General features: G+C 35.7%; 1 protein-coding gene across 31 annotated transcripts in view; it reads left to right on the top strand.

Annotated features, from left to right (window-relative positions):
• Positions 1 to 23,292, top strand: part of Nrcam (neuronal cell adhesion molecule) — a 277,119-nt gene extending 253,827 nt beyond the window's left edge. For 11 of the 31 annotated variants that reach the window (XM_058576091.1, XM_046435384.2, XM_058576098.1 and 8 more), the window contains 8 exons: positions 767 to 889; positions 1,579 to 1,764; positions 2,755 to 2,790; positions 6,550 to 6,675; positions 7,853 to 8,005; positions 13,724 to 13,855; positions 14,743 to 14,821; positions 20,939 to 23,292. In XM_058576091.1, the coding sequence (XP_058432074.1) occupies positions 767 to 889; positions 1,579 to 1,764; positions 2,755 to 2,790; positions 6,550 to 6,675; positions 7,853 to 8,005; positions 13,724 to 13,855; positions 14,743 to 14,821; positions 20,939 to 21,176 (1,073 nt within the window). In that variant the 3' untranslated portion in view covers positions 21,177 to 23,292. The remainder of the gene's footprint in view (positions 1 to 766; positions 890 to 1,578; positions 1,765 to 2,754; positions 2,791 to 6,549; positions 6,676 to 7,852; positions 8,006 to 13,723; positions 13,856 to 14,742; positions 14,822 to 20,938) is intronic. The other 20 variants (XM_046435378.2, XM_058576112.1, XM_058576115.1 and 17 more) reach the window with 6 other exon arrangements.
• The last annotated feature ends 2,637 nt before the right edge of the window (positions 23,293 to 25,929 follow it).

Below are 25,929 nucleotides of genomic sequence, written 5' to 3'. Positions count from 1 at the left end.
ACTCCCTGGTTTCTGGCTAGAATAAGGATGGGGGGGTGGGGGCGCATTAATGCATTTGTAGGGAAAGCAGCCATCAGGAAGGAGAGGTGCCACCATCCATCATTCCCATGAGGAAGTAAATAAAAGACGAGGATGTTTCCTCTGGCCATTTGACAGTCTCTGCTATAGAAAACCCAACACTCATCAGGCCTTTTCCAGGGCCAGGGGTGTGCCAGCCTTGGGCTTTTGTCCATTAGCACCAGATCCTGGCAGCTGTCAGCTCTCAGGGTATGAGTGGCTCTGCACCTGGGTAGGCTGGCATGGGCCCAAAGCTCAGCAGGAAGAGTGTCAATTGTTTGGTGACACCTGGTTTTGCTGGGGAAAATAGTTCTTAATGACCCAGAATTCAGCTGTTTTTCCTCAGAGGTCTGGTAAAGTCAGTTTTGCATAGTAACCAGTTTGCTTTTATTGTGACACACCCTCTATAAATCAAGTAAATACTATGTCCTTTAAAAATATTTGATTTAAGTTTATATAAAGGCAGTCATTTTGTATTTTGAGAGAAAAATGGTTTTCATGAATTTAAATGGAAATGGTTAGAGAAAAAGAAGACAATAAATAGATTCCCGGCACAGATTTGTATTAATGTATTTTCAACTGAATCAAGCACAAGATACTGAAAACCAAAGCTTTAAATCTATTATGTAAACATGAAAAAAACTATGTTATTTTAATACACATTGAAGTGTTTAATACTTTTGAATTGACTATGTGTTTTCATTAAAAGTCCCCAGTTCGCCTTCATCTTTGAAGATTGTTAATCCCACACGGGACTCTCTCACTTTGGAATGGGATCCACCAAGTCACCCAAATGGCATTTTGATTGAATACACCTTAAAATTTCAGCCAAGTAAGTTATTGGGAGAAAGAAAAGAAGAAATATGTGTTTAAAAAACCATATTTAACTGTTATCTTAAAATATAGGCTTTTATTTTCTATCTGTAGAATATATACATGTACCTTCAAGTACTGGTTACAGAAGGAACTTCAAATCTAACTTTTTAAAGAAAAATTATATGTGTATATATATATATATATATATATATATATATATATATATATATATTATCAAAAATTAAGTACTCAGTGGAATAATACAGATCTCTGATGGTAGGATTGGGGGGAGGGGTCCAGTAATTAGATTAGGTAGGCATTATCTCTGAATATAAAATGTTAAAATGAGGTTCCTTTGACTCAAGGTTGATAAAAGAAAGATTTGGGGTTATTTAACAACAGGTGACTCCACCTGCAAAAACAGCATAAAACATGCTATTAATGATTCAACCATAAAATTCTGCTAGTTTATAAACTAAAAGAAAACATTTTTCGTGTTATGTGCATTGTACTCTACTATACTATTTTATACAGTATAACATTATAAAAGCTATAAAAATTATACTTAGTTATGTTAGGCAAAGAATGAGTAGATTATGAAAGTCATTGTAAACCAGGATGGATATTTTTGCTTGACACAATTATTTAAAAGTAATTCTGTACAATTAATGGGGAATGAACTTGTTTGTTATTTCTTATTGACAGTTAACAGTACCCACGAATTAGGCCCTCTGATAGATTTAAAAATTCCTGCCAACAAGACACGCTGGACTTTAAAAAATTTAAATTTCAGCACTCGGTATAAGTTTTATTTGTGTGCACAAACATCAGCAGGGTCAGGAAGTCAAATTACAGAAGAAGCAATGACAACTACCGATGAAGGTAAGATGGGTATGTATAAAATCCATATAATTATAAGTATCATGGAATAAAAATCTTTAACTTCAGTTTATGCTTTCTCTTTTCTGCTTACTGTAGAGTATCCATTTGACCTAATTAATAGAAACACTTGTAATTTCTCATTCCAATATATAGTGAAATCAGTAGTTCATATTGGAATAACTATTTGGTGTCTTTTTCAAGCCTACATGAAAAAACTTAAAATGTTTGGAGTGGGAATAAGAAATTACAATATTTGCCATACCTGAGTTCAAAGTTCAAGGCAATGTTTTTTTCCTGAATGTAAGTTTATATGCACACATGCACATATGAACTCATACCTGTAATACATATATACAAACATGCTGCATACCCATATATATGCAATTCTAGTTCTAATCATGATTCACTGGAAATAATTTGCTAGTCCACATATTGATTTAGTTTTTCTAGTAAATAATCAAGACAGTTATTCAATACTGTGTTTATTTTGTGTTTGAGCAATGGATTTAGTATTTTGGCATGTCATCTGGTAAAGAGAAAGCAAAATAGCTCCACTAAAGTACATAGAAAAGGAATTAAAATTTTCTCTACTTATTTAAAAAATACTTCTGAAAATTTTAGATTTATTGAAAATGATCAAAAATATTGTAAAAGATTTTCTGGTTTTGCATGTCTCTAAAGTATAAAAATGCTTAAGGATTATTCAACTGATTATATTCCATTGCAAAAGAAATTAACATTTTTATCCAAAATTTGGTTCAAAATATAATAAGCTTTCTTACTAACAAGTATGAATAATGCACATAAAGTAATGTGTGGATTTGCATACTGGGTAAGTTTGGGGACACCAACATAGTACTGTCCCCTGTACCTGATGTGGTACAATTCATTCTTCTTGCATGCATTAGCTTTTTATAAGTGTTTTTTGTATCTATACATGTTCATGGGTGTGTTACATCTAACTATATAGTGTCCTATTTCTGTTTCCCTTCATTGAAGCTGGTATTCTTCCACCTGATGTAGGTGCAGGCAAAGGTAAAATAACTCATCTGCATGACTTTATACATGTGTTTAATTTGCAATGTTAAATGTGGGGAAGTGCAGCATGAGTAAAAAATAAAATAAAATATGCTTGGAACCACCAAAAGAAGAAGATCTTGACTGATCATGGCTTTAAAATTAATTTCTAGTCATTTTTACAAGTAGAAAGCCACATATTAAATTCTCCCCCCAATTTTTTTCTCAACTTATCCCTGGTGCAAATCCTAATCTTAGCTTTTCATAATATAATTTTGGCTGGATCAGACAGGACCAAAACTGTGGATTTGTCACAGACCAATGGGGCCATGTCACTTATCAAGAATTTAGGCTTGTTAGTCCTGTGGTGAAACAACCTGTGAGGGATTAGATCAGCTGAGCTTCCTTCTGCCATCTGACTTAGCTGCACTCCTTATAAACACAGCGTACACTTGACTGGCGTGACACAACACTGTGTGCTTAGAACACCCTATGACTGGTTTGGGACTGTCTCTCACTGTATGGCTTACAAGTGGATCTTCCAGTCAGCCTGCATGCTCTGCTCAACTGTGTTACTCCATCCTGTCTTCACCAAACTGCTTACGTCTCCCACTTCTGAAATATAGAAACAATTCTGAGTGGATGCCTGTTGTTCTCCTTTATGTCTGATAGCTCTCTGTGTCAGAAAGCCTTGTTGGGGGAATGGTGCTTGATTAGCTGTTTGTTATATGTCTTTCACCTATGGCAATACCAAAGATCTCTAGCCTTTGATGCCTGGCCATTGGTTCAGTTCTTAAGACAGCAGCAGAGTCCCTGCCACTAGGTAGAGGTTTCAAGTGAGGGACCTACAATAGGGGCTCTTCCCAGGCATGTAGCAGACAAATGAATACAAATAGGGTGAAGGAAAGAAGAACAAAAGCAATAAGAGTTTAACCCAAAATTGCTCAGCCCTTGTGAGCTTAAGTTGGATGTATTTCTTTTCTTTCCTTAAAAATTTGCTTATATTCAGACATTTGGTAAATTATAAAATATGTGTCATATTTTAGAGAGTTTGAATAGAACTGTAGCTATTTTCAGTGCTCTTAATAATATTGTATTTGTTGTTTAGACTGTAAAGGACAAAGTTGTAAAAATTCAGAATTCCTACAATATTGTAGAAAAAATGTATGCTTATTTTATTTTATATGTATGCTTCTATTCCAGGATTAGGTATATATTGAAAACATTAGTTGTTTTGTAATAATTTATTGCTCTATAATTGTAATTGAAGCTGGGCTTCTTTGTGCTGTAGCTGTATATCAGAGAAAGTGCATCAACAGGGCCACCTGTGTAACCTGTCTGAATTCTGTCTGAATTTTCCATTGACTTTTCATATTTGAAAAGGATATAAATTTCACAGGGAAAAAACACCACCCCCTATTTTCAAAACTATAACTAAAAGAAATCTTTATTAAGAGTTTGGAGCCAGGCACAGTGTTGCATGCCTATAATTGCAAGTACTCAAAAGGCTGAGAAAGGAAGATCACAAGCTCAAGGTCAGACTCAGCAGTTAGCAAGGCCCTAAGCAACTTAGTGAGAGCCTGTCTCAAATTTTTTTTTTAAAAAAGCTGGGGATATAGCTCAGTTTTAAAGCACCCCTTAGGTTCAATCCCCAGTACCATAGGTAGGTAGGTAGGTAGGTAGATAGATACATAGATAGATAGATAGATAGATAGATAGATAGATAAACAGACAGACAAATAAATAAATTTAAAGAGTTGGGGGTTGGGATTCTACTATTGGGTGTTATTGCCTTGAATTGTGAGTTATTTATGATTATAGAACAAGGAAAAATGGAGTGTCTAAAGCTCATTAAGTCCCCAATATAAAATCAGGATCTTCAACTAAAAGGAAGAATAATGTTTAAGTAAGAAGAAAAAGCTAAATCTGACATTGCTTACATAAAATGATGGTATGATTTAAACTGCTCAGGCACATTTTGTAATTCTGAGTTTCCTTCCTTAAAATATGTTTTTCAATCTAACAAGAAATTCCATCCTCATCTATATTTCCCTTTTCCATGCAGAGTAGATGTTCTCTAAAAGGAGGAAAATGAAAGTTCTTCACAATCCTCCCAATTTTTATTTTTAATGTGTTTTATATTTTAATTTAAAATGGTATAAGAGTTAGAATTCTGTACGATAAAAGTAGCCAAACAGCATAACCTTAGGAAATTGTAATATCTGGATTCCTTTAAGAATAAGCCAAATGTGCATTTCCTGTATCAATACTTTAGTACTAACTGTATATAATAATACATTGGATCTTTGAAACTAAAAGCTAAATGCTTTTCCGTTAAGAAGTATTTCACTATGATTCTTCATTGAACATCTTCTATAATTACTTCAAGACTAAACTCCCCAGTTTTGTGATTCTAAAACTTTTTAATGGAATTTAATGGTTCGCCTGGGTTCTTTGCCACCGATATTTTACACACATGCCCCTATGACCCTCTCTGTTGATTAATCATATTCCCGTCATTGTTTATTTATTTAAAAAGAAGGTGTCAGGAAACTAAAATTAGTTACTGCATAATTTAATAATCAAATTTTCCTCTCTGTTATTGCATCTGATAATTAATACAAAGAGGCACAAAAGGAACATGTGTTGTTGAATTCTATTTCAGAGGTCAAGTTTTTTTATTTCACTTCTTTATTGAATTCTATTTCAGAGGTCAAGTTTTTTTTACTTCACTTCTTTAATATACATATGGTTTTGATGCTAAGAAATACTATTTCATTACATTTGTTTCTGCACAAGTGTTTAGCTTCTAAATTATATAGCAAATTTTAGAATCTTAGAGTCTGAGTAAGCCATTGATGCTTTCATTAGTGGGTAATAAATTAATAGATAACAAACATCTTATTTTTAATGACGTAAGTTACTTTTCTGTAAATTTATCATTTTTGGTTTAAGATATTGAGATCGGGCTGATAGAATTGTCAGTCTCAGGATATTCAAATAATATTTTTAATCACTTGAGATGCCTTTACTCAGCAAGCTCATAGTACCATATGCACTGTGTACTTTGGATTTTTAAGGAGATAGTTGTAGTACATTTTTTGAGAAAATGCTATGTAACCAAAGGTTAACAGGTAAGATCATCTTGCCTTCTAAGATATGTCAAGTGAAATAATTCCTACTCCTTTTATTTCTACTTTCTTAACTTCTGATAGAGCACATTTGGCACTTTTTTGCAGCTCTTCTTCCAGCATACTCTAACCATCCAACATTACCTCAAAGCAGGTCCAAAGCCACATTCTAAGGAGCATTCTTTCTCACTCCTGCACAAATTCTTTAAAGACCTGCACTGAGTTGACAAATATAATTGAGAAATAGCCTCATAGTATTGGGTTTTGCCTGGAAGTCTCGCATGTACTGTAATGATATATGTTCCTGGGGTTGTTGTGAAATCCATCCACCTGTAAATGAGGACTGTGGTATTTCCTGGTACTGTATCTATGGATTACAGTTTACATTGTTCAGAACCTGTATATTAGAACTTATGAATTTTAATATTACATATCATTATTTCTTATTATTTATTTCTTAATACTTTTAACAAATGAAAAACTTTTCTGTAATGAAAGTGAGGTATGAGCAAACCCCAAACTTTAAAATTTATTCTTACTTAATCTTATTTGCACAATTTTGGAGCATTTGAACTTGTTTTCAAATTGTGTGTATGGTGCTGCAATATGATTGTTTGTTTGTTTTATTTTTCTATTGTATGTTTAGTTCAAGCAGTAAGTCCCAGGATCAGCAATCTTACTGCTGCAGCTGCTGAGACCTGTGCCAATATCAGTTGGGCGTATGAGGGACCAGAGCATGTGAACTTTTATGTTGAATATGGTGTAGCAGGCAGTAAGAAACTATTTCATTACCCTGATTTTAATTTGGGGGACACTTTTCAAGAGATTAAGAACATTTCCAAGGATTTACTGTGGATTGTTTTGAAAAATAACTTGATCCTATAAATCAGTTATCTGAAAAAATTATAGCCGACTGTCAGTCTATATGTTTTATACATAATGAGGAGTGTCTTTTATCATGTTATGAATGACAAAGGGCATGAGCACTATTACATCTGATGTTTTTCATACCAGTATTTAATATTGGTTCCAAAGTCACACATATAAATAAGAGTAATAACAAATAATTTGTAGGTACAGGTAGGAAAGAAGACATTTTTATTTTTTCAAATTGGATCTTAATGTAGCAGAAATAAAACTGCCTTGAAAGTATTCATTTTACCCAAACTAATCCAACAAAATTTTACAAGAAATTGCAGAAAATTAAAACTTTGTCTTAATATTTGGATATATTCCCAAATTGGCATTCTGTTTCCATCCTGGCCACATCTACTGGGGGATGGCGACTTTCATATTCAGCAGTTTATTAAAGCCCAGTTGATTAAACCCAGTTTATTAAAATGCTTAATTCATTGTGCTCTGCATAATAATAAGCTAGATGGTCAATGAATATTTGGACAAAATTTTGAACTTAGTCCAACTTTCTGTTAAGCTTTTATCATACAAATAAATATTTTAAGAAATAACTATCCTCTTAGAAAAATCAATACTTGGGAAATGTTGAGTCTATAAATTGGACAAATTTGAAGGCATTTAATTTACTGAGAAATTCATCTTGTGAACCTTAAAAATTAATCCCTCCCATAGTTCATTTAACCTATTTAATGTGTAACAGTTCTTTTTATAAACATTTCTAGAGAAGCTCAACAGTTTCATGAGGCAAAAAGCAGATAAGGAATCTCTCTTTGTATTAAAAAGAAGAATTAACACAATGGAAATATATGCAATTAATATGCAAACAAGGTATCCAGGAAATTTTTGAGGATATTTTCATGTAGGTCTTCTATTCATTCATTTAACATGATCAGATTTATAATAATCTAAAATGATAACTCTAAGCATCCTAGATTTTATCTTTAGCATGTAAAGATTTTCCTTTCTTGAAGCATTATATGACTTCTGGACCCTTAAAATGTTCAAATTTGTTGTTTTTTGCAAAATTTCCATAGGCAAAGAAGAATGGAGAAAAGAAATTGTAAATGGTTCTCGGACCTTCTTTGGGTTAAAGGGTCTAATGCCAGGAACAGCATACAAAGTTCGAGTTGTTGCTGTGGGGGACTCTGGTTTTGTGAGTTCAGAGGATGTGTTTGAGACAGGCCCAGGTGAGGCACACACCACACCAGTTCTGGCTCTCGCTCAGAGGTGGAAGCCACCGGCGCTCTAGTTAGAGACCGGAACTGGCGGACCTGTGTTATGGGTAGGGCCACGAATGCCTTTCTGTGGGGCCTGTTGGGTTGAGAGTTTTGGTTCTTAATTGTCTTTGGCTCTTCATATCAAATGAACTACACAATTGAGCAAATTATCCTTCAGCCACATTATTGCCAAAAACCATTTACCAAAAAAAAAAAAAAGACTTAAATATGATTTTCACTTACATTATTTTGATAATTCAATTTTTATATAATGTACATGTATAAAATTTCCCTCAAAGTTAACTGAAATTTTTGAAATGCTGTTAAAATTGAAATAATTTGTAAGAGAGTCACAATTCTTATATCAAAAAATGGATCTCAACCCAGCAGAATACTGCAATTTGATTAGATGACTGATATAAATATTATTAAGTTTGTAAGGAACAAGAAATTTTATACTTCATATATTACATTTTTGTCACAACATGTTTGCCTTCCTTATGTTTTAGTTATGTGAACATTATAAAAATACACAAAAAAGTAACATTTATAAAGTAAAAAGAAATGCTCATGTAAAATTCATGAATATTCATATTTGTTTTCAAGATGGAAAGCAATCCTTGCTTACTTAAATTTAAATAAGGGTTGTATGATATGTGTTCATTTTGTGGCTCATACATTCATCTTATGTTCAGTCACTTCACGCATTCTTGAGGAAATATTGCATATCCTTGCAGAACCCATAAACAAAATGGATTTTTTTGTTGTGTACTTAATTAACAAAGCATGATGATTTTTAAAATTATTTCTTGTGATTTAAGAAATATATAACCATATTTGTTACAAAATTAAAAAACCAAAGGATAATATTCAAAAACTTATCAAGTGGTATTTTAAAAACATCCATATGCTAGAATAAATGTTAAATTTTTTCCCTATTATTCTACTCCTTGTATCTTCATATCCATTTATATACATAGTTCCAGAGAACCCCTATATTAAACTTAATAGGGCATAGCTAACCAATCATAGTTCATTTTACAAGGTGTTTGTTTATTATTATTAATAATAAATTTTAATTTGAAAATTTTGACAGCTCCAGTCTAGATATACAGCTAGAATGGGAATAGTAGTCCCAGCATTTAGTCGGTCCTATTCTATACCAGGCAAGTGGTTTTTCCTTCAATCCTTTCAGCAATCCTGTGAGGTGGGCACTATTATTGTCCACTTACGCCTCATGTCAGTACTTAGAGGCGGAGAACCTGCCCGGACCAATAGGTGGAACATGGTAGAGCCAGATTAGAAGCCTGTCCTTTCAGCATCAGAGGAGAGGCCCTCACCAGACCCCACACACGGTCAAAGGCTATAATCCAAGGAAATGGGTCGTCCCAAATGACGGCTTCAGTCAGCCCTTGTTGTACCTGTTCTGCTGTTCTGGACCTAAAGGCTTCGTGTGTTCTTGACTTGCAGATGAGTTAGATTCACCCTCAAAATCAAGTTGTAGCATTTTCTGTTCTTTTATAAAACAAAACCAAAACAAAACAAAACCCAGTGGCAATTGCCAGGAAGCTCAAGATGAGTGATTGTGACAGATGGGCCATTCTTTCATGCCAGTGATGAGAGACAGGACAAGGCCACAGCCAGTTACCGTAACTTTTTCCATCTAGATGTAACTGTTAAATAGAATGAATATGGAAATCTCTAGTGACCTTAGTTAACCTGTTACTCCTTCTTAAAAAAAATAAATAAATGAACTATTGGTGATTATAATGGTGGGATTTGCTGTTATAGATTCAAACATGCACACAATAAACCAATATAATTTGGTCAGTTTCCTTCACCAGTACCACCCACCGCACACACCTGTTACTCCTAGGAGCAAACACTGTCTGCTTCTGGAATGCCTCTACCTCTCCTCCCAGTTTTTGGTGCTTCCTCCTTAGCCCTGCAGGTTGACACCAGTCCTTGTCTTCTCCTGCTCTTGCTCCTTCCCTGCCCATGCAAGAGGCAATGGTGAAATCATACCTTGGTGTAAAAACATATCTTTTGACTTTTTTTTGCTTTTTTTAAAATTTTCTGCATTCATGAACTGCTTCCTTCTATGAGTTTTGCTAATTTGTGGGAACCTAGATTCAGTTAGTTGTTTCATACATCCTCTTAACGTGACACCATCTCTGCCTTTTACAGATTTTTTGTGTGTGTTGGATTTTTTGCATAAGCTGAGGAATGAACCCAGGGACACTTAACCACTGAGCCACATCCGCAGCCACTTTTTGTATTTTATTTAGAGACAGGGGCTAACTGACTTACTTAGGGCCCCGCTAAGATGCTGAGGCTGGCTTTGCACTCATGATCCTCCTGCTTCAGTTTCTCAAGGTGATTACAGGCATAGGCCACCATGTCTGGCAACAGTCTGGATTTTTAAGGCATTAAAAAAAAAAAAAGAATCAAACAAGACTATAGGCAGCACCTGAGGCTGCGATTCTCTCCTTTGTTACTGGCAGGATGTTTCATTAACACCATCCCACCTGTGTGATCAGGTGTGACCGCTCATTAACACCACCCACTTCTCCTCCCCTTCTCACCTCTGTCCCTCAGTTAAAGTCCCTTCTCTGACATTTCTAAGACTAAAATTTATTCTTACTGTGCCTAACAGCTTTTTTGTCAGCTGCCTCCAACCTTTTGTCAAGATTATTTTTTTCCCTTTCTGTTTATAAAAATCTCTATTGTAAAATGAACAGAACATTTTTAAACATAGTGGATTCTTTCTCAGTAATGTAGAACAAAGTGCCATTTCTGTCACTCTGTCTTCTGAGCTTATTTGGTGACTATTAGTACTCAGGGGCACCTTCCTCAGAGACCTCCTACCACCACGCACAGATTATCCACAGCTCTTCAGTCTGAGAGGGGAGGACAGTTGTTAGAATTAACTTCTAGGCAACAACAACAACAACAGTTCCGTTCCTCTACCTCATTTTATTTTTATTATTTATTTCTTTGATACTTAGGATTTGACCCAGGTTCACTTTTGCACTGAGCTACATCCCCAGCCCTTATATTTGAATAGTCTTTATATGTGTAACTTTGTCACTTTATGGATTACTCAGTAATACCTGTATATAATTTTATTGTAAAAACTTTGGAAAATGTGAAAACCCTCTTTTAGTCTGCACCCCATTCCCACTCATTGAAACTCATATTCTAGAAGGAAAAGACCCATAGGCTTCATTTATATGTCTGTTCATACGTGTGTGTGTGTGTGTGTGTGTGTGTTTATGATCTGCACAATCTTGGTTATGGCCTGAGTTTTTATGTTACAGATAAGATGATTTGGAGTATCCTAAGGAGGTTGGGAGCCTCATCCTGTCATCCTGGGCTTCATATCCCAGGTTCAGATGGGAAGTCAATAGAAGTTATTTCTACTTTCAGAATATCTGTTTTGTGTCAACTTCTGGTGCACTGTGTGTGTGTGTGTGTGTGTGTGTGTGTATACATGTACCTGTTAGCTTATTGTGCCTGATTAATCTTAAATAATGAGATAGGGATATATTTAATACTTTTTTTTAAAAGAGAGGCAAAAATTCAGAATCAGTGTGGATGTTTGTTTTCCAATTGTCAAGAAAACACATCCAGTTTTTGCACAGTTGTATAGTAGCAAGCTTCTAGCCTGACATTCCATTTTTTAACAGTCACCATCTTTGTACGACAGATTCTGTGCTAGTGTTTGAATATTTTGTTGCTTTTTTCATTATCAATTGCATGTAAATAGATGAAAAGGTCAATGTTGAAATTGTTTAGGACAAGGCAATAAATCATTAAGCATACTAGAACCAGATTCCTAACTTAAGTCAAATGCTCAAGAGACTGTGCTTCTTGGTTTTGTTTTCAGTTTAGAATAAGAAGCACACAAAGACCTTTGGCAAATTTACAGAACTATATTGCAAAGAGAATGTAATGATAAACTTTTCAAACATTTTTTACCTATCCCAGTATTTTATTCTGTGTTCAGATATTTGTAGATTTGATGTCTAGACTGTGCTTAGGAATGCATTGTAGCAGCTGCTAGTGTACTAGCTAGTAGCATCTCACCAGAGCCAGACAAACATGTGTCCATCTCCAGCTCTTGGGCAAGCTCTTTACCTCTTTGGGCATGGTTTATTCCTAATGCTTACCTCAAAGGATTGTTGTAGAGATTAAATGGGGTTATGTCCTCAGCACAGTGCCTAGCATATGGTAAGCCTACAAAAGTGTTAGCTGTCATTATTATTACCATTATCTTCATCCTCACCATCATGACTCAGGGATGTGTGTTGGAGAGGGAAACTGCCCATACTCACTCTTCAATTTTGTTTGCTTATGGTACGGTTCAAAACCCCCTAACTAATGAGGCACGGAAAGCCATTGGCCTTTGATTTTATTCCAGATACCATGTTTCCACTGCTCATTTTATTTCTTGAACATATTTTCAGACATTTTTTACATTACTCTTAACACTTGATTTTTATCATATTATTTTCTCCCTTACTTTCTATGGAGAAAAGGGGGCAATGAGAGGCTTTCTTTTCAACACATAGAAGAACCTGGGATACATGTAGCCGTGCTTATTTCTCCAGAGATCATACACATCTAACCCAACTACAAGAAATGTTGACAGAAGAAAATCAATCAAAGTGAAATATAGGCACGTTTATGAAGTCAAAGAAGAAAATGTTTTACCTTGCTTATTTATGGTCAAATGAGAAAAAATCAAGACCTTTAACAAAGGATTCATGAAAATTTATTTAAACAAATCCGCATGGGTGTGTCTGAATAGCCATTGATGCTGCACTTGGTCCCATATAATTAACACTTTTGAATAGCACCAGAAGTGGTCATTTTCCTGTGGTTTTCTTAGAAGTTTTGTTAAGAAATGACTGGTTGAATAAGGGGCCTCACATTTATTTACTCAAACAGAATAGATGAAGAGGTAAAGAAAACATATACATGTGAATGAGTATTTTCTCTTCAAACTGGTCATTTATTCCAGTAACTCCTCTGATCAAAATATATTTTAAAGTCTTTTTGATAGACACTAAGAAATAACAAATATTGATCATCTGAGTAGATTCAATATTATAGAAATTTCCATTTGGAATTGAGGTGTTATATAAAATATGGTTGTGGCAGGCTTCTCACGTGAATCATCTTCTTTTTAGACAGATTGCCAAAGCTCTGAAAAACAGCAGTAACATTGCAATGGCACTGTAGGTTCCAAAAGTGGTTTCCTTTGAAGGAAAAATACTCCACTAGATGTATACATTCTGTTCTGTTTAAAGTTCAGTTTTATATTCCTTTCATTGTATCAATATTATAATTTATCCTATAAACAATAAATTTTTAATTAGCTTGGGAATATGTTTCTATGAGAATATATAGTTTACATAACTGTGAACACAGTGTTTAGCAGGGTTTGATACTATTTAATGTTATTAGCATTCATATTTCTTAAATTATTTAAATGGTGAAGATTTTACAAAGTTAGATAATTATATAATTCCTGATCAATAACTGACAGGTTCCAATTTGGGACCACATGGGAAATGTATAAAAGCTTGTATATTAAGGTGGCTTTTTTTTTTATTACAAGAAGCCACCACAGTTCTCTGTCCCTTACTCAATTTCAACCAATACCATTGATTTGTTTTCCAGCGATGGCAAGCCGGCAGGTGGATATCGCGACTCAGGGCTGGTTCATAGGTCTAATGTGTGCTGTTGCGCTCCTTATCTTAATTTTGCTGATTGTTTGCTTCATCAGAAGAAACAAGGGTGGTAAATACCCAGGTAAGAAAAAAAAATACTGAAATTACTTTATAATTATTCATTAAAGTAAAAAGAATTGTGTAGATTGCAATAATATATTTCCCTAGATCCAGAAATTTGGATTTTTCTGTTCAATTTTTTTTAATCCCTTTTTATAAAATGACATCCTAACTACTGTCAAAGGCATAGGGCATTTGGAAGAGCAAATCAGTCTGTTCTCTGATAATGTAAGTTTACTCTCTTAGGCTCCACAAAAGTTCCCAATACTGAAGCAGCACCTAAAAACCAAGTGGTGGGGTGGAGGATCAGTGTGTGAAGCTTTCCAAAGGAAGTAATGCATGGACCCAGTTTTGATGTGATATGTGACATTGCTTTCCCTATTAGGCTGATAGTTCACTCAATTTAGTAGGTCCATCAAATTTATATATTTTTTAAAATATTTACTTTTTAATTATACTTGGACACAATACCTTTATTTTACTTATTTATTTTATGTGGTGCTGAGGATGGAACCCAGGGCCTCACATATGCTAGGCGAGCGCTCTAGTGCTGAACCACAACCCCAGATCAAATTTATATTTTCTTTACATGACCATTTACCTTCTGGTTATAAGAAAAAAAATTTGCAAAAACAATTTGTTACCATAAATATAGATAATAAACAGATGGGTGAACTGGGGGAAAAATCTTGGAAACTTACTAAAGTCACCTTATGTGTTAACAAATGTTCATTTTATTAGGTTCCCACAGCAATGACAAACGTATCAATTACATGCACAACTACATAATATTTCTGTTTATATGGTTGTATAACATCTATTTGTGGAGAGAATTATTTTCCTCTGGTGTGTAACTTTGATAAGGAAGTACAAGTTCAATGGATAAAGATGCTATTTCTAAATTTTCAGTTAAAGAAAAAGAAGATGCTCATGCAGATCCTGAAATTCAGCCGATGAAGGAAGACGATGGAACTTTTGGAGAATACAGGTGGGCCTCTGCTTCTTGTTGCTCTTTGTCTTCTTGGCCCTGCCCCTCTGCAAACACTTCCAAGGCAGGATTCAACCAGCAACGTGCTCTCCCTGGCTGTTCACATGGCCTCAGTTTAGAAATACTTCCATGCCTAAATGTTTACATGTTCCTCAAGATTAAAGCATTCTCATTTTTTATTAAAATATAAATTTCCATTTTAGTGATAGGTTTGGAGGCAGAGTAGGTTTGGAGACAGAGTATGTTCCAGAGGCCCATGTTGTGTTGGTCTATCTAGCAAAGCCAGCAAGTTATAGGGAGAATTAGAATATGAAAGACCCTACTTCCTACAGGATCTGCATTGTAAAGAAATGTGCTTTTATAAAACCATTGTAAACAAAACTCTTTAATTTCAGATACGAAGCTCTACTTAAGCAATACTTATACCTCTGTTGTTCATCGAAAGATGAGTATCTCATTTTATAAGCAGTTAATTATTAAGCAGTATCACAGCCATTTGGTCCATGTGTTAACTCACAGAACTTTGAAGATACATTCTTGACTTAATCATTAAGAAGAAATATTAATAAAACCTATTTGCTGATTTTTTAAACATCTCTTTAAACAAGAAATATTCTTGCCTAGGCACTATAGGTCTTTCAGAAAGAAAGAAGTTTTTATTCTAGACATGATTAAAAACAGTAACAAAATATTTATTTAAGTATTCTAAAAGATCATCACTCTGGTGTCCCAAAAGGGTATTTCTATAAATCTTTGCACTGAGCTCAAATTGAGGCTTGCTTTTTCCCCCCTAGAAGAAAAAGACTTTTGGGTGAAATAAAACATTTCACTATTGTAGTTTCCAGGTGACATTTGTATCTAAGTTATTTGTGTTAAGAATGCCCCATTTCTGGAGCTCATTTTTGGTACTTCCGTGTCAGTGTCATGAGGGTAAAATAATGCCAACAGTGAGAAATATAGAGCTGATTGAGAAAAGCAGTATATTTCCAACAGAATGGGTTTTGTGCAGGTTTCCGTGTAGACACGAGGGTTTTGCCTTGAAGAGCATCCACATTCTGATCTTCTTTCTCTTCAACAGACACAACTACAGTTTCTTTAATTTCCCAGAAATTCTGTATCTTGGGGTATGGAAAAATGTGTAGTGAGGCTTGTCTTGATGTTAGATGTTGGCTCTGAGGCTGAAAGCATAGGAAAACCTCCTGCAGTACCCCCACCCTCTACACCCAAGGTTTTTATAGCATATGAGAGCAGCCTACAAATTCTCATAGTCCAGGGGAGCTGCGTCTTACACTTAAAAGCTGTGTCTTCACTGATTTAACTCACTCTTCTACACATTTATCCTGTAAGCAGGTGAGCAGGTAATCACTAAAATAGCTTGTTTTTAGAATTCTCATGGTTATAATTCTGTATAGGATATCCACACTGCTCCTTTGTTGGTTTTTAAGAAGCGACATCTTTAATATAGCCTGGAAAACTTATTATATATTTGCATGAGTTGAAAATAAACCATAAGCACTTCATATATTTTCCACATGGTGATGGATTCCTGTTTTCCATTATCATGCTTAAATGAATATGGCAATGTACTGCTCACTTCATGGATCTCAAATATCATTTGCTATGATGGTGATGTAAAGCCATGACCTGAAAAAAAAATGTGACTTTCCTGGAGTAACGATGCAAACTACACTATTATGACTTGATTAAAATTGAGGTTGAGTTTTGTGAACCAGCTTGGAACCAAGAGACTGTTAATTTTACTGTCAACTCAACCATCACCTGTGATTCCTTTATATGGTACTCAGTTTGACAAGGTCTCGTTTTTTTTTTTTTCATCTATAAAGGGAAATAATTGTTCAAGTATTAGAAGGTCGTCAAAGCTTTCTTTGCTGGTTCTGTGATTTCTGTACTGTGAGCTATATACCAACTACTTTGAATATGATTTTGTCTCTAGAGCAGTACATAGCAAGTATTTAGATTATTGGCCTCATAATCACTATTTAATTTACATTTGTTTGATCATCTTCCTTTGTCTTGGTGTGAATTCATGTGTGCTATGTTCATGAAGCGTTTTCAAATGACTGTCTTTAACTTTTGCCATGATTTCTCAAGATGAAAAGACTTTTTATTTGGGCCTATTGAATACAAACCCAATTGGAGTGAAGACAAAAACTCTGATGACACATATAATGACATTGATGGCAGAGGGGCCAAAGGAAATAAAGTTCTGATGGGTGTCTCCAACTTGAAACACAACTTAGTCATGTGATTTTTTTTAATGAATCTTAAAGTTCATAAGGACAACACCACATGCAAAACTACTTCCCCAAATTCCTGAATACCCTGTGTTACAGAGTGGCTTTGTCCTGTGATTTTCAGACACTACCTCAGAATTTTTTCCTTTTGGTTTCATTTCTGTTTAAAGAAATCAGATGATCTTTATTTTCTTAGATGCACAATTAATGAAAATGGTTCCAACTACTGTTTATTACAGAAGTTTTTTTTTTTTTGTAGTAATACATTTTAGTGTCACTTTTCCCCCCTAAATCACCGGGGTCCTTTCTCTGCTTTGCACCTTCTGAAAGTTTTGAGCTCTTTATCACTTGCTAATTCTCATTCTCCTTCATTCCCAAACTGAAATTTAATGCTGATCATACTGACACACACAAAATTAGGATGATTGCCTAAATGTGAATTTATTCCATGTGCAATTTGCTTATTCTCCAGTCTGAGGATGAAACTGTTTCTATATGGTGGGCTCTGAGCCACAGGACATTTCATAGTGCAAATAGGGATGGAACTTTAATTGTGGCCAAATTTGATTTTTTTTTTTCATATGCTATAACCCCATGCACTCACTCCAATACCCACCCCTAAGCAGTTATCCTCATGTGGAAGCCTGCAGCTTTGTTTGTTTGTTTCTTTAATTATACAGACAGTAGGATCTGCATCCTTACTAGCATATAGAAAAGTCAGAGAAACAATTCAACCAACTGTGTAAGTATTTTCTTATTCTTCAGATCCATTCTTTCTGAAACAAGAATGAACACAGCACGTAAACCATGTATCTATGGTACTTGAACTCATAACTTACTGCATAAATGGAGACTCTTGCCATAGGAATCTTGCCACTCATGTGAATGTGATCATGTTGCAAGAATGCTAACCCACACTCACAAAGCCTGACCAAAGCCAAGCTGTGTCACTTTTGTTACATACTTCAGATTTATTCTTCTTACAAATGTGAACTGATGTGTGAGCAAAATAAGTAATGACAGGCTTTTAGAGAGTGGGTTGGAAAGAGTTTCTTGGTCATGGATGTCAATGAAACCATGATAGGATAGTGACTACAGGACAATGAGACATAATTATCAGATTTATTTGCTATTGCTGAATTTTACTCAGTAGGCATTTAATAAGGGCACATGCCTAAAGCATGTTCCACTCAAAAAACACATTGAACTCCTTAAAATTTATCCTAAACATAAAATACAGGAAAATATATTTTCATGTTTTATCTGCCATCATAAAATTAAAGAAGGAATGAAATTTTTTAATGTTAGAATTCTGAAAAATTTCTGAAATGCCCACCATCTCTTTATTGTTACTTTTTCATGAATTCATCCTATCAATGTTTAGTGAGTGCCTACAAGTAAATATTTTTGACTTTGCAGGCCATGTGGTCTGTGTTGCAGCTCTGCTGTTCTGTGTAGCACAGATTAACCATAGATTAATACATAGTAAATGGGCATGTACCAAATTAGCTGTAGTTTACAAATGCCTAATCTCTAGGGGGTATATTTTCAATACTTGATAACAGAGTAATGCTTTCAAAATGTAGATCACATTTTGTCACTTAGCCATTGAAAACTCTCCAGTGGCTTCCCATCTTACTCAGTGTTACAGGGAGAATCTTCAGTGTCCCATGGGTCACTGATATAGCCCAGTCTCTTCCTCATTCCTATTAATCTCTGCTTCTCACTTGCTCCTCCAGTTCCAGCCACATCTCCTTGCTATTGCCAAGCTCGCCCTTACCTCAGGACACTTACACTGTCTTGTGACTTTTGCCAGAATCGCTTTCCTTCCAGCTGTCCACTTGGCCAACATAGTTCTTAAGCTTTATCCAGTGCTACTTCTTAAGAAGTCCTTCCCTGGACATCCTAATCAAATATATTTTCTGTAGTACTAATTTTCTATAGTACTAATTGCCTTCCAACATCACTAATTTTCTTGTTATATTGATAGTTAATTGTACTATACCCTAAGAGAAGTCAATTTTGTGAGGTCAGCATTTCAGTCTGTCTTCTTTGCTCCTTTATCCCCAGTGCCAAGATGCTCAGTAAACATTTATTGGATGAAAGGGTGAGTGCATTGATGGCTGGATATGTCATAGACAAAAATTTCCTGTAGTATCCTTTGGAAGCTCGTTCTACAAAGCAGAATAAGGCTAATAGTTGGAATCCAAGTGACGAAATTCTGCTCATTATTGAACTTTTCAGCAGAACTGACTTTTTCATCAAGTCATGTTCAGTATTTCACAGAAACGATTCCTGGAAAGCCTACAGATTAATGAGTAAATCCCAAAGATGTAGTCTAAGCTATTTTCATAACAAATTAGAAGCTGAATTTTATGCCCTCCAAAATGCCCCCAAAGACAGGCAGCTCAAGGTTCCGTGACTCCACCCCAGTTGTTTATCAGTGGTGGTGATAATATAGATTTTCAACAAGAACTTATGTGTTGTTAAATAGGTAATTTTCATTAGCAAAAGCCAGTGTCATGTGGCAAGCATTACTTCCCAGTCTTGAGATACTATTATTGAAGAAAAAAATGAAACCACTAGCAGAAGTTATTGACAAAGAAGACAGAATATTGGTGCATCTTAAAATTTGTTAGATAAACTACTACAGCTAAGCAACCTCTTTGTTACATTAAGACTTTTAATTCTTTACTAATATTGTGTGTTTCCTATTTTGACTTGCATTTAGTTCTTTGAAAGAAAACAAAATATTGGATTATGTCATTGCCCTTTTTTCCACATTTTTTTTGCCCAAATATTACCTATTAAGATATTTCTTAATATCTAATAGGCCAATGTGCATACCTAGTTACGTGAACAGTCATGTAATTAGGTGGACATCCTTAAATACCTCTTCTAATTCCTAGAAATTGTGCTTAGGTGTTCAACCGAGAAATAAGAAACATAACAATTACTATAGAGTCCTATAAAGCTTTATTAAAGTGTGTCCCTCAGCTTCCCATCCAATGTAGACAAGCTGGATGATACACATGGCACAAGAGAGGGGGTTAAGATGAGTGCAGGAAGTCTTTGATTTTTTGTGTTGGAAGCACTCATGCTCTTTAGAATATTGGCATGCCATTCATAGTACAAATTATGGAGAGCTTTTAAGTTAAAGTGTGTCTGTTTCCAAATTAATAAGTTTTTACCCATGACTAACAGTTTTATAGGAAAAAAATACTGTATACTATCAGTATAAGGATTTTGCTTTTCTTCTTAGGCTATTTTCATTTGTTTCTTCTGCATCCTTTTAATGGAATTTGTAGGTCTCTTGAAAGGTAAGGTTGAAGTTTACAAGTCTGGCCAATAACAAAATTATTCGAAATGCAGGATTTTGCTTCTCCTTCTGGCTCAGAAAAAAAAATCCATGTTTCACATTTAATCAAAATCATGCTCCATTCATGTCCAAGGAATCAGTGATGTTATGCAGTTTAACATACTAATAACTTCTCTACCTCCTATAAGTTTCTCTTCTCACTTTGAATTCAAAATAGTGGTCTCCATTTTTTCTCTATTCTTCCTTTTTTAATGCTTGTGATTATTTCTGGATTGCTTTCAAATCAGGTGTCAGCCTCTCTCATTGAAATTAACATGCACAATTGGAGGCCATCCATTCTACTGAAGACTTCATAATTCAACCATTTCTGCACCGCTCTTCATTCCAGCTCCATACTAGTCACTGGAGTCAGCCTGACAATTAGATTTGGCTACCGAAGCTCAGGACTCCAAGTGCTTTTCCATAATTTGCATGCGTGATCTTTAAAGAAAAAGATGTTACCCGACTGCCAGTCATGACAACAGTGTTTCCTCTTTATTCCAGTGATGCAGAAGACCACAAGCCTTTGAAAAAAGGAAGTCGAACACCTTCAGACAGGACTGTGAAAAAAGAAGACAGCGATGATAGCTTGGTTGACTATGGAGAGGGGGTGAATGGCCAATTCAACGAGGATGGCTCCTTTATTGGACAATACAGTGGTAAGAAAGAGAAAGAACCGGCAGAGGGAAACGAGAGCTCAGAGGCACCTTCTCCTGTCAATGCCATGAATTCCTTTGTTTAATTTTTAAGCTCTTTGCCAATGTCCGATTTCTCTAGAATGTTTATCTTAAGCACTTGTTTGTCAGCCTTCTCATACTATGAACATATGGGTAGAAAGTGTTTTCTGCTGTATGTTAATATTATGAGAAAAGTTAGAGCAAGAACACAACTCAGTCAAATGATATGTCAATGTGAACTGCAGTGCAAAGTGCATACTTTTTCATTCAAAGTGGGTTGTCTCGATTTCCTCAGAACTGATCAAAATGATGCAACATCGTCAACAAATCATGCTATTCCCTCTTCAAGATACAGTTCAATAGGATGCATGAGAAATGCTACACATTTAAAGAACATACCTAAGTTAAGTATGTTATTAAAACATGGTTTGATACTTTGTTTATACTATCCTCAGCTGAACCCCTTAATATGAATTCCGTTTTCATTGTCAAGAGTGTTACTGTAGTATTCTCTAGAACTTCAATGTCTTTGTGGACATTGTTGTGAAATTGGTGATCCTATGTCTAGCTGTTGTTAGTCTTTTGGGGAGACTGGTAGGAACAGTATGTACAGTATATACTTGCTAAATAAGTTAATTATGACAGTTGCATTTGCTGATGCTACTGAGACTCTGTTACCTGCTTTTTGCTCCTGTTACTTCATAGGCTTCTTAATCTTCCAGGTATTACAGCAGCACAGTGTTCTACTTTGTACATTATCTGTGTTTGGTTGTTTTTAGGCATAAACAGTGTGTATTGCAATGCATTTGGACATTTGTGCCATACTGAAAGAATTGAAACAAATCACTGTAATTAAATTTCAAAAAATTTTCCAGAAAACACAGGGCAAGATACATGCAGTGCCTTCAGACAATAAGCATTCCATAATATACTGCATTCTGTATCAGCCGGTACAGTGGACTCCATCTTAGATTACCGTCATTGTCAAAAAGTAACTTGAAAAGCAGAGATAATGAAAACTGCAATGCTGAAAACAAAAAAAGAAATGGAAAATTAAAGTAAGAAGACAGTTTATTTTAAGGCACATTTCCCCATAAATTACAAAGAAAAATTTTATTATCAACTAGACAACATGATAGTTTGGTTTCCATTCCAACAGGTCACATTCAGTAAGAATGTCAACATGGTATAAAATTAATAGAAAAATAAACAAGTTATTGCAAAACTAAAAGCATACAACAGCATGCCAACATAATTCATATTTGTAAGACTTTACCTATATGAGCTTTTGAAACTCTCTGCAGCATTAAGCAATGTATATGCAAATCACAATGGACACACTTCAGAATCTAAGAAATTGACAAGTGCTTAAAAGGCCAACAGTCTAAGGGATTACATCTGCAGTTTAAGAAATAAATATATATATATTCTATCTTATTCATAAACAATATCTATCAAATGGTTTACCTCTAAATATGAAAATCTATAACAACCTATGGTTGAAGGAATGCTCAGTTTCATTTGCCAATAAATTGGTTTCTCATAACTTGCATCAAGTTTAATTTTAAGTAAAGCTTTTTATATGTAGATATTTTGTTGAATTTGTAAATATACTTAAAGTGTAGATGCTATATGCTTATAGGTGTTACATACAAATAAACAAATAAACAATGTTTATGTTGCACTGTGTAAGAAGTAAGCTAATTCATGCAGTGCGTGGGATTGGAAAGCATCTAAGTATCTTTTGTATTTTTTCTCCCTTTTTGCTGTGACATGGAAATAGTGAACTTTTCCACAGCAGGTTTCTAGCTGAAATCTTCAGACCTTTGCCTATGGAGCACAGTAGGTTTAATACCTGGCATGTTTGGTAAATGCAGGTAAAGCATAGTTTGAAGTAATCCCAGGTTAAGGTGGCCCTTAATGCTTTCATTTCTCCATATCCACTTTTGAAAGATCAACCTATCCATTGAAAGACAAAAATAAAAATAAAATGGACTTGCCTTGGCATCAGAGAGCACAAAGATAAAAGTTACTTTATTTTGTCAATGTTTCAGGAGAACAATAAAAGTACAGTTTTTTACCCTTCCATAATGGTACATGCTAAATTTATCTGTGCATGGAGTCACTTCTGTAATAATGCAACAGATTTTGTATTAAAAATTAAATGTGGTTTTAAAAGTCCCTCTCTCTTTTGTAATTTATCATGTGGAGTGGAGTGTGGATATCTAAGTAATGGTATATGTAATAATAGAGGCAAATGTGGAAAAAAAAAGCAACTGTTAAACCCTCTTGATCTCTTTGTGATTTTTAACTTTTTCAAACATATTTCCTAGTGGGGTTTTTACATTTCTGTTGTTGTCACTTGTTTTGTTTGTGCTGGGGACTGATCTCGGGGCCTCACATATGCTAGGCAAGTGCTCTACCACTCAGCTACAGCCCCAGCCCTCCAATGTTTTAAAGTAGGCAAATTTTTGATTTTTTACTTTAAAAGGCTGTCATATGCAGAGAAAATTAAACATAAATCTAAACACAATATAAAAAAGATAATAGGGCACATCAAAAATATTTTAATGAAAAGCAAGAATAGATATTACCAACATGTTGAGGGTAGGTCCAAAAAGAACAGGCACTGCCTCCTATCTCAAAGTCTGATTCCCCAGTGCCTGCTGTCAGTTATGACCCTGTCTTTTGCCTGCATGGACCTCTGCCTCCTCAGGCACAGGCAACTTGGATTTCTTAAGTGGCCTGCCTGATGAGACAGTTTGGACATTTAAAAGTACTCCATATTGTCCACTCCCCTCTCTCCATCTCATTTTTTTAGTTGTCTCAAAACCATCTAGCTCTGCATATAGCCCAAGATTGATTTGTTCCCATGTTTTACCACCTGCCCCTTATTCACAGGTCCCTTGTCCCAGCATTGCACCCACAAGACCCACTGGCTCAGAACTCCCGTCTCTATGCAGTTATTTGAATTACATGTTGTATAAGTGAACTATAAGATGCTGTGTAGTGCTCAGTATTTTTCCCATGGAGGGAATGTCTGTTGCTCATTTAAGAACAACCATCAGACTCTTCTTTTCCCTCCATCTCTGGGCCAAATTCACAGACCACAGCCCCAGTTTACATCAGTCATTGCTCTGCTTAGCAACAGGGTCTGGCAAAATGTGAGCCTGACCAGAAAAATAATTAGTCCATTGCTGGCATAAACTGTCTTATTCAGATGGGTTTAAATGGCCCTAGTTTAGTTTTAATGACTAATTTGAGAAATGGCTTGTGAAGGCAAGGAACTGAGAATTCTCACCCCAGCCTAGTCGAATCTCTTCCAGCGCATGAGCTTTTTTCTACAGATGACCACCAGAGGGCCCACATGCTTTATTTAGCACGCACCCACGCAAACATGCATAGGCAGAAAAAGCCACCTCTGGAAACTGAGCAAACTACTTGGATAATCATACTGTGATATGACGTGCAGAAAATGATCACCTGCTGTAACATGGGAAATGGATTTGCAACTTTCTATAACAAGTACAGGATGGCACGGTGACTTTACTGTGGGTGAAGGGGAGAAGCCACCTCTTGAGTCCCAAGGAAGCATCCTCATCACTGATGCAAGTTGGTAGGGATGAGGGGGGAGCACATCCTTAAGATGCTGAGCATGTTACTTTGTCTGCAAAAAATGGCCTGAGGGGCTGGAGCTGGGGCTCAGTGGTAGAGTGCTTGCCTGGCATGGGTGAGGCACTGGGTTCAATCCTCACCACCACAAAAAATAAAATAAAGGTATAATGTCCATCTACAACTAAAATATACATAAAACATCCTGGTTTGATGTTTTGTGATTGTAGAGTGTATGTACACACGAGGACAGTTTAAGCACAGACAGCTCTTGCTTTTTACTTTTAAAAAGGAAAGGAGTGGGAGAGAATTCTACTAGAGTATTTATATCCAATAAATAGTTGTTAGGGGGAGGTGGAAAGATCCCTGGACTGGAAAGAGATGAAGACTCATACTCTAACTCCATTGTTAATTAGCTATGTCACCATGTGTACACAAACCCCCAATCTCTCACCTCTCCACACCTTTTCCTTAGCTAGAAAATGATGGATAGCATGATTTCTAAGACACTTTTCTGCTTAAATCCTATGGTTCCTAGTAACTTAAAAAGAAAAAAAATCAGAGCATCCTCAAAAGCCAAGTATTTTACTAAGTGGAAGAAGGAGATACAACGAGCAAAATCAGATGCGATTCCTGCTCTAATGGAGCATGGAGTCCAGGGTAGGGCACAGACACAATCAAATGACCAACTAGAGAGATATGTAATTCCACACTGAGGTAAGAGCTAGGAAGGGAAGGCACACAATGAACTATGAGAAGAAATGGTGGCAGAGATCAGCCTGGATGAGGTAGTCAGGAAGGCTACCCTCAGGAAGTGTGAACTGAGAGATGAAGGACAGGAAGAACCAGGGAGGAGCAGGTGGGTAAAGCAGATGCCTGAATGGCCAGCATGCCTGCAGCAGCTGCAAAGTTCAGGCCATCCTGGGCCTGAGGACCACATGATGAGAACATGTATTTATTCAAGGAGCAGTGAGAAGTAACAGAGAGGGTTAAGTCAGGGTTATATGATCAGCAGGTTTGTGCCGAGGGAATGGGAATTATGGCACCTTGGGTGGGAAATGCCCTGGATCCGGGTCATAGCACTGGACATAGAAGTGAATGGATGGATTCAGGGAGTTCCAGGGGGGGAAGGCAAGCATCAAGGATAGCTGTGTGTGTGTGTGTGTGTGTGTGTAGGGGGGGCGGGGGTTATGGTAGTATCAGGGA

This window comes from Marmota monax, unplaced genomic scaffold (genome assembly GCF_021218885.2).
Source record: "Marmota monax isolate L192 unplaced genomic scaffold, Marmota_monax_Labrador192_F-V1.1 WCK01_AAM20220418_F8-fsc00139, whole genome shotgun sequence".
NCBI classification, from domain to species: Eukaryota; Metazoa; Chordata; class Mammalia; order Rodentia; family Sciuridae; genus Marmota; species Marmota monax.
The sequence above is the reverse complement of the archived record's forward strand: the minus strand, read 5'-3'. Positions and strand labels throughout refer to the sequence as shown.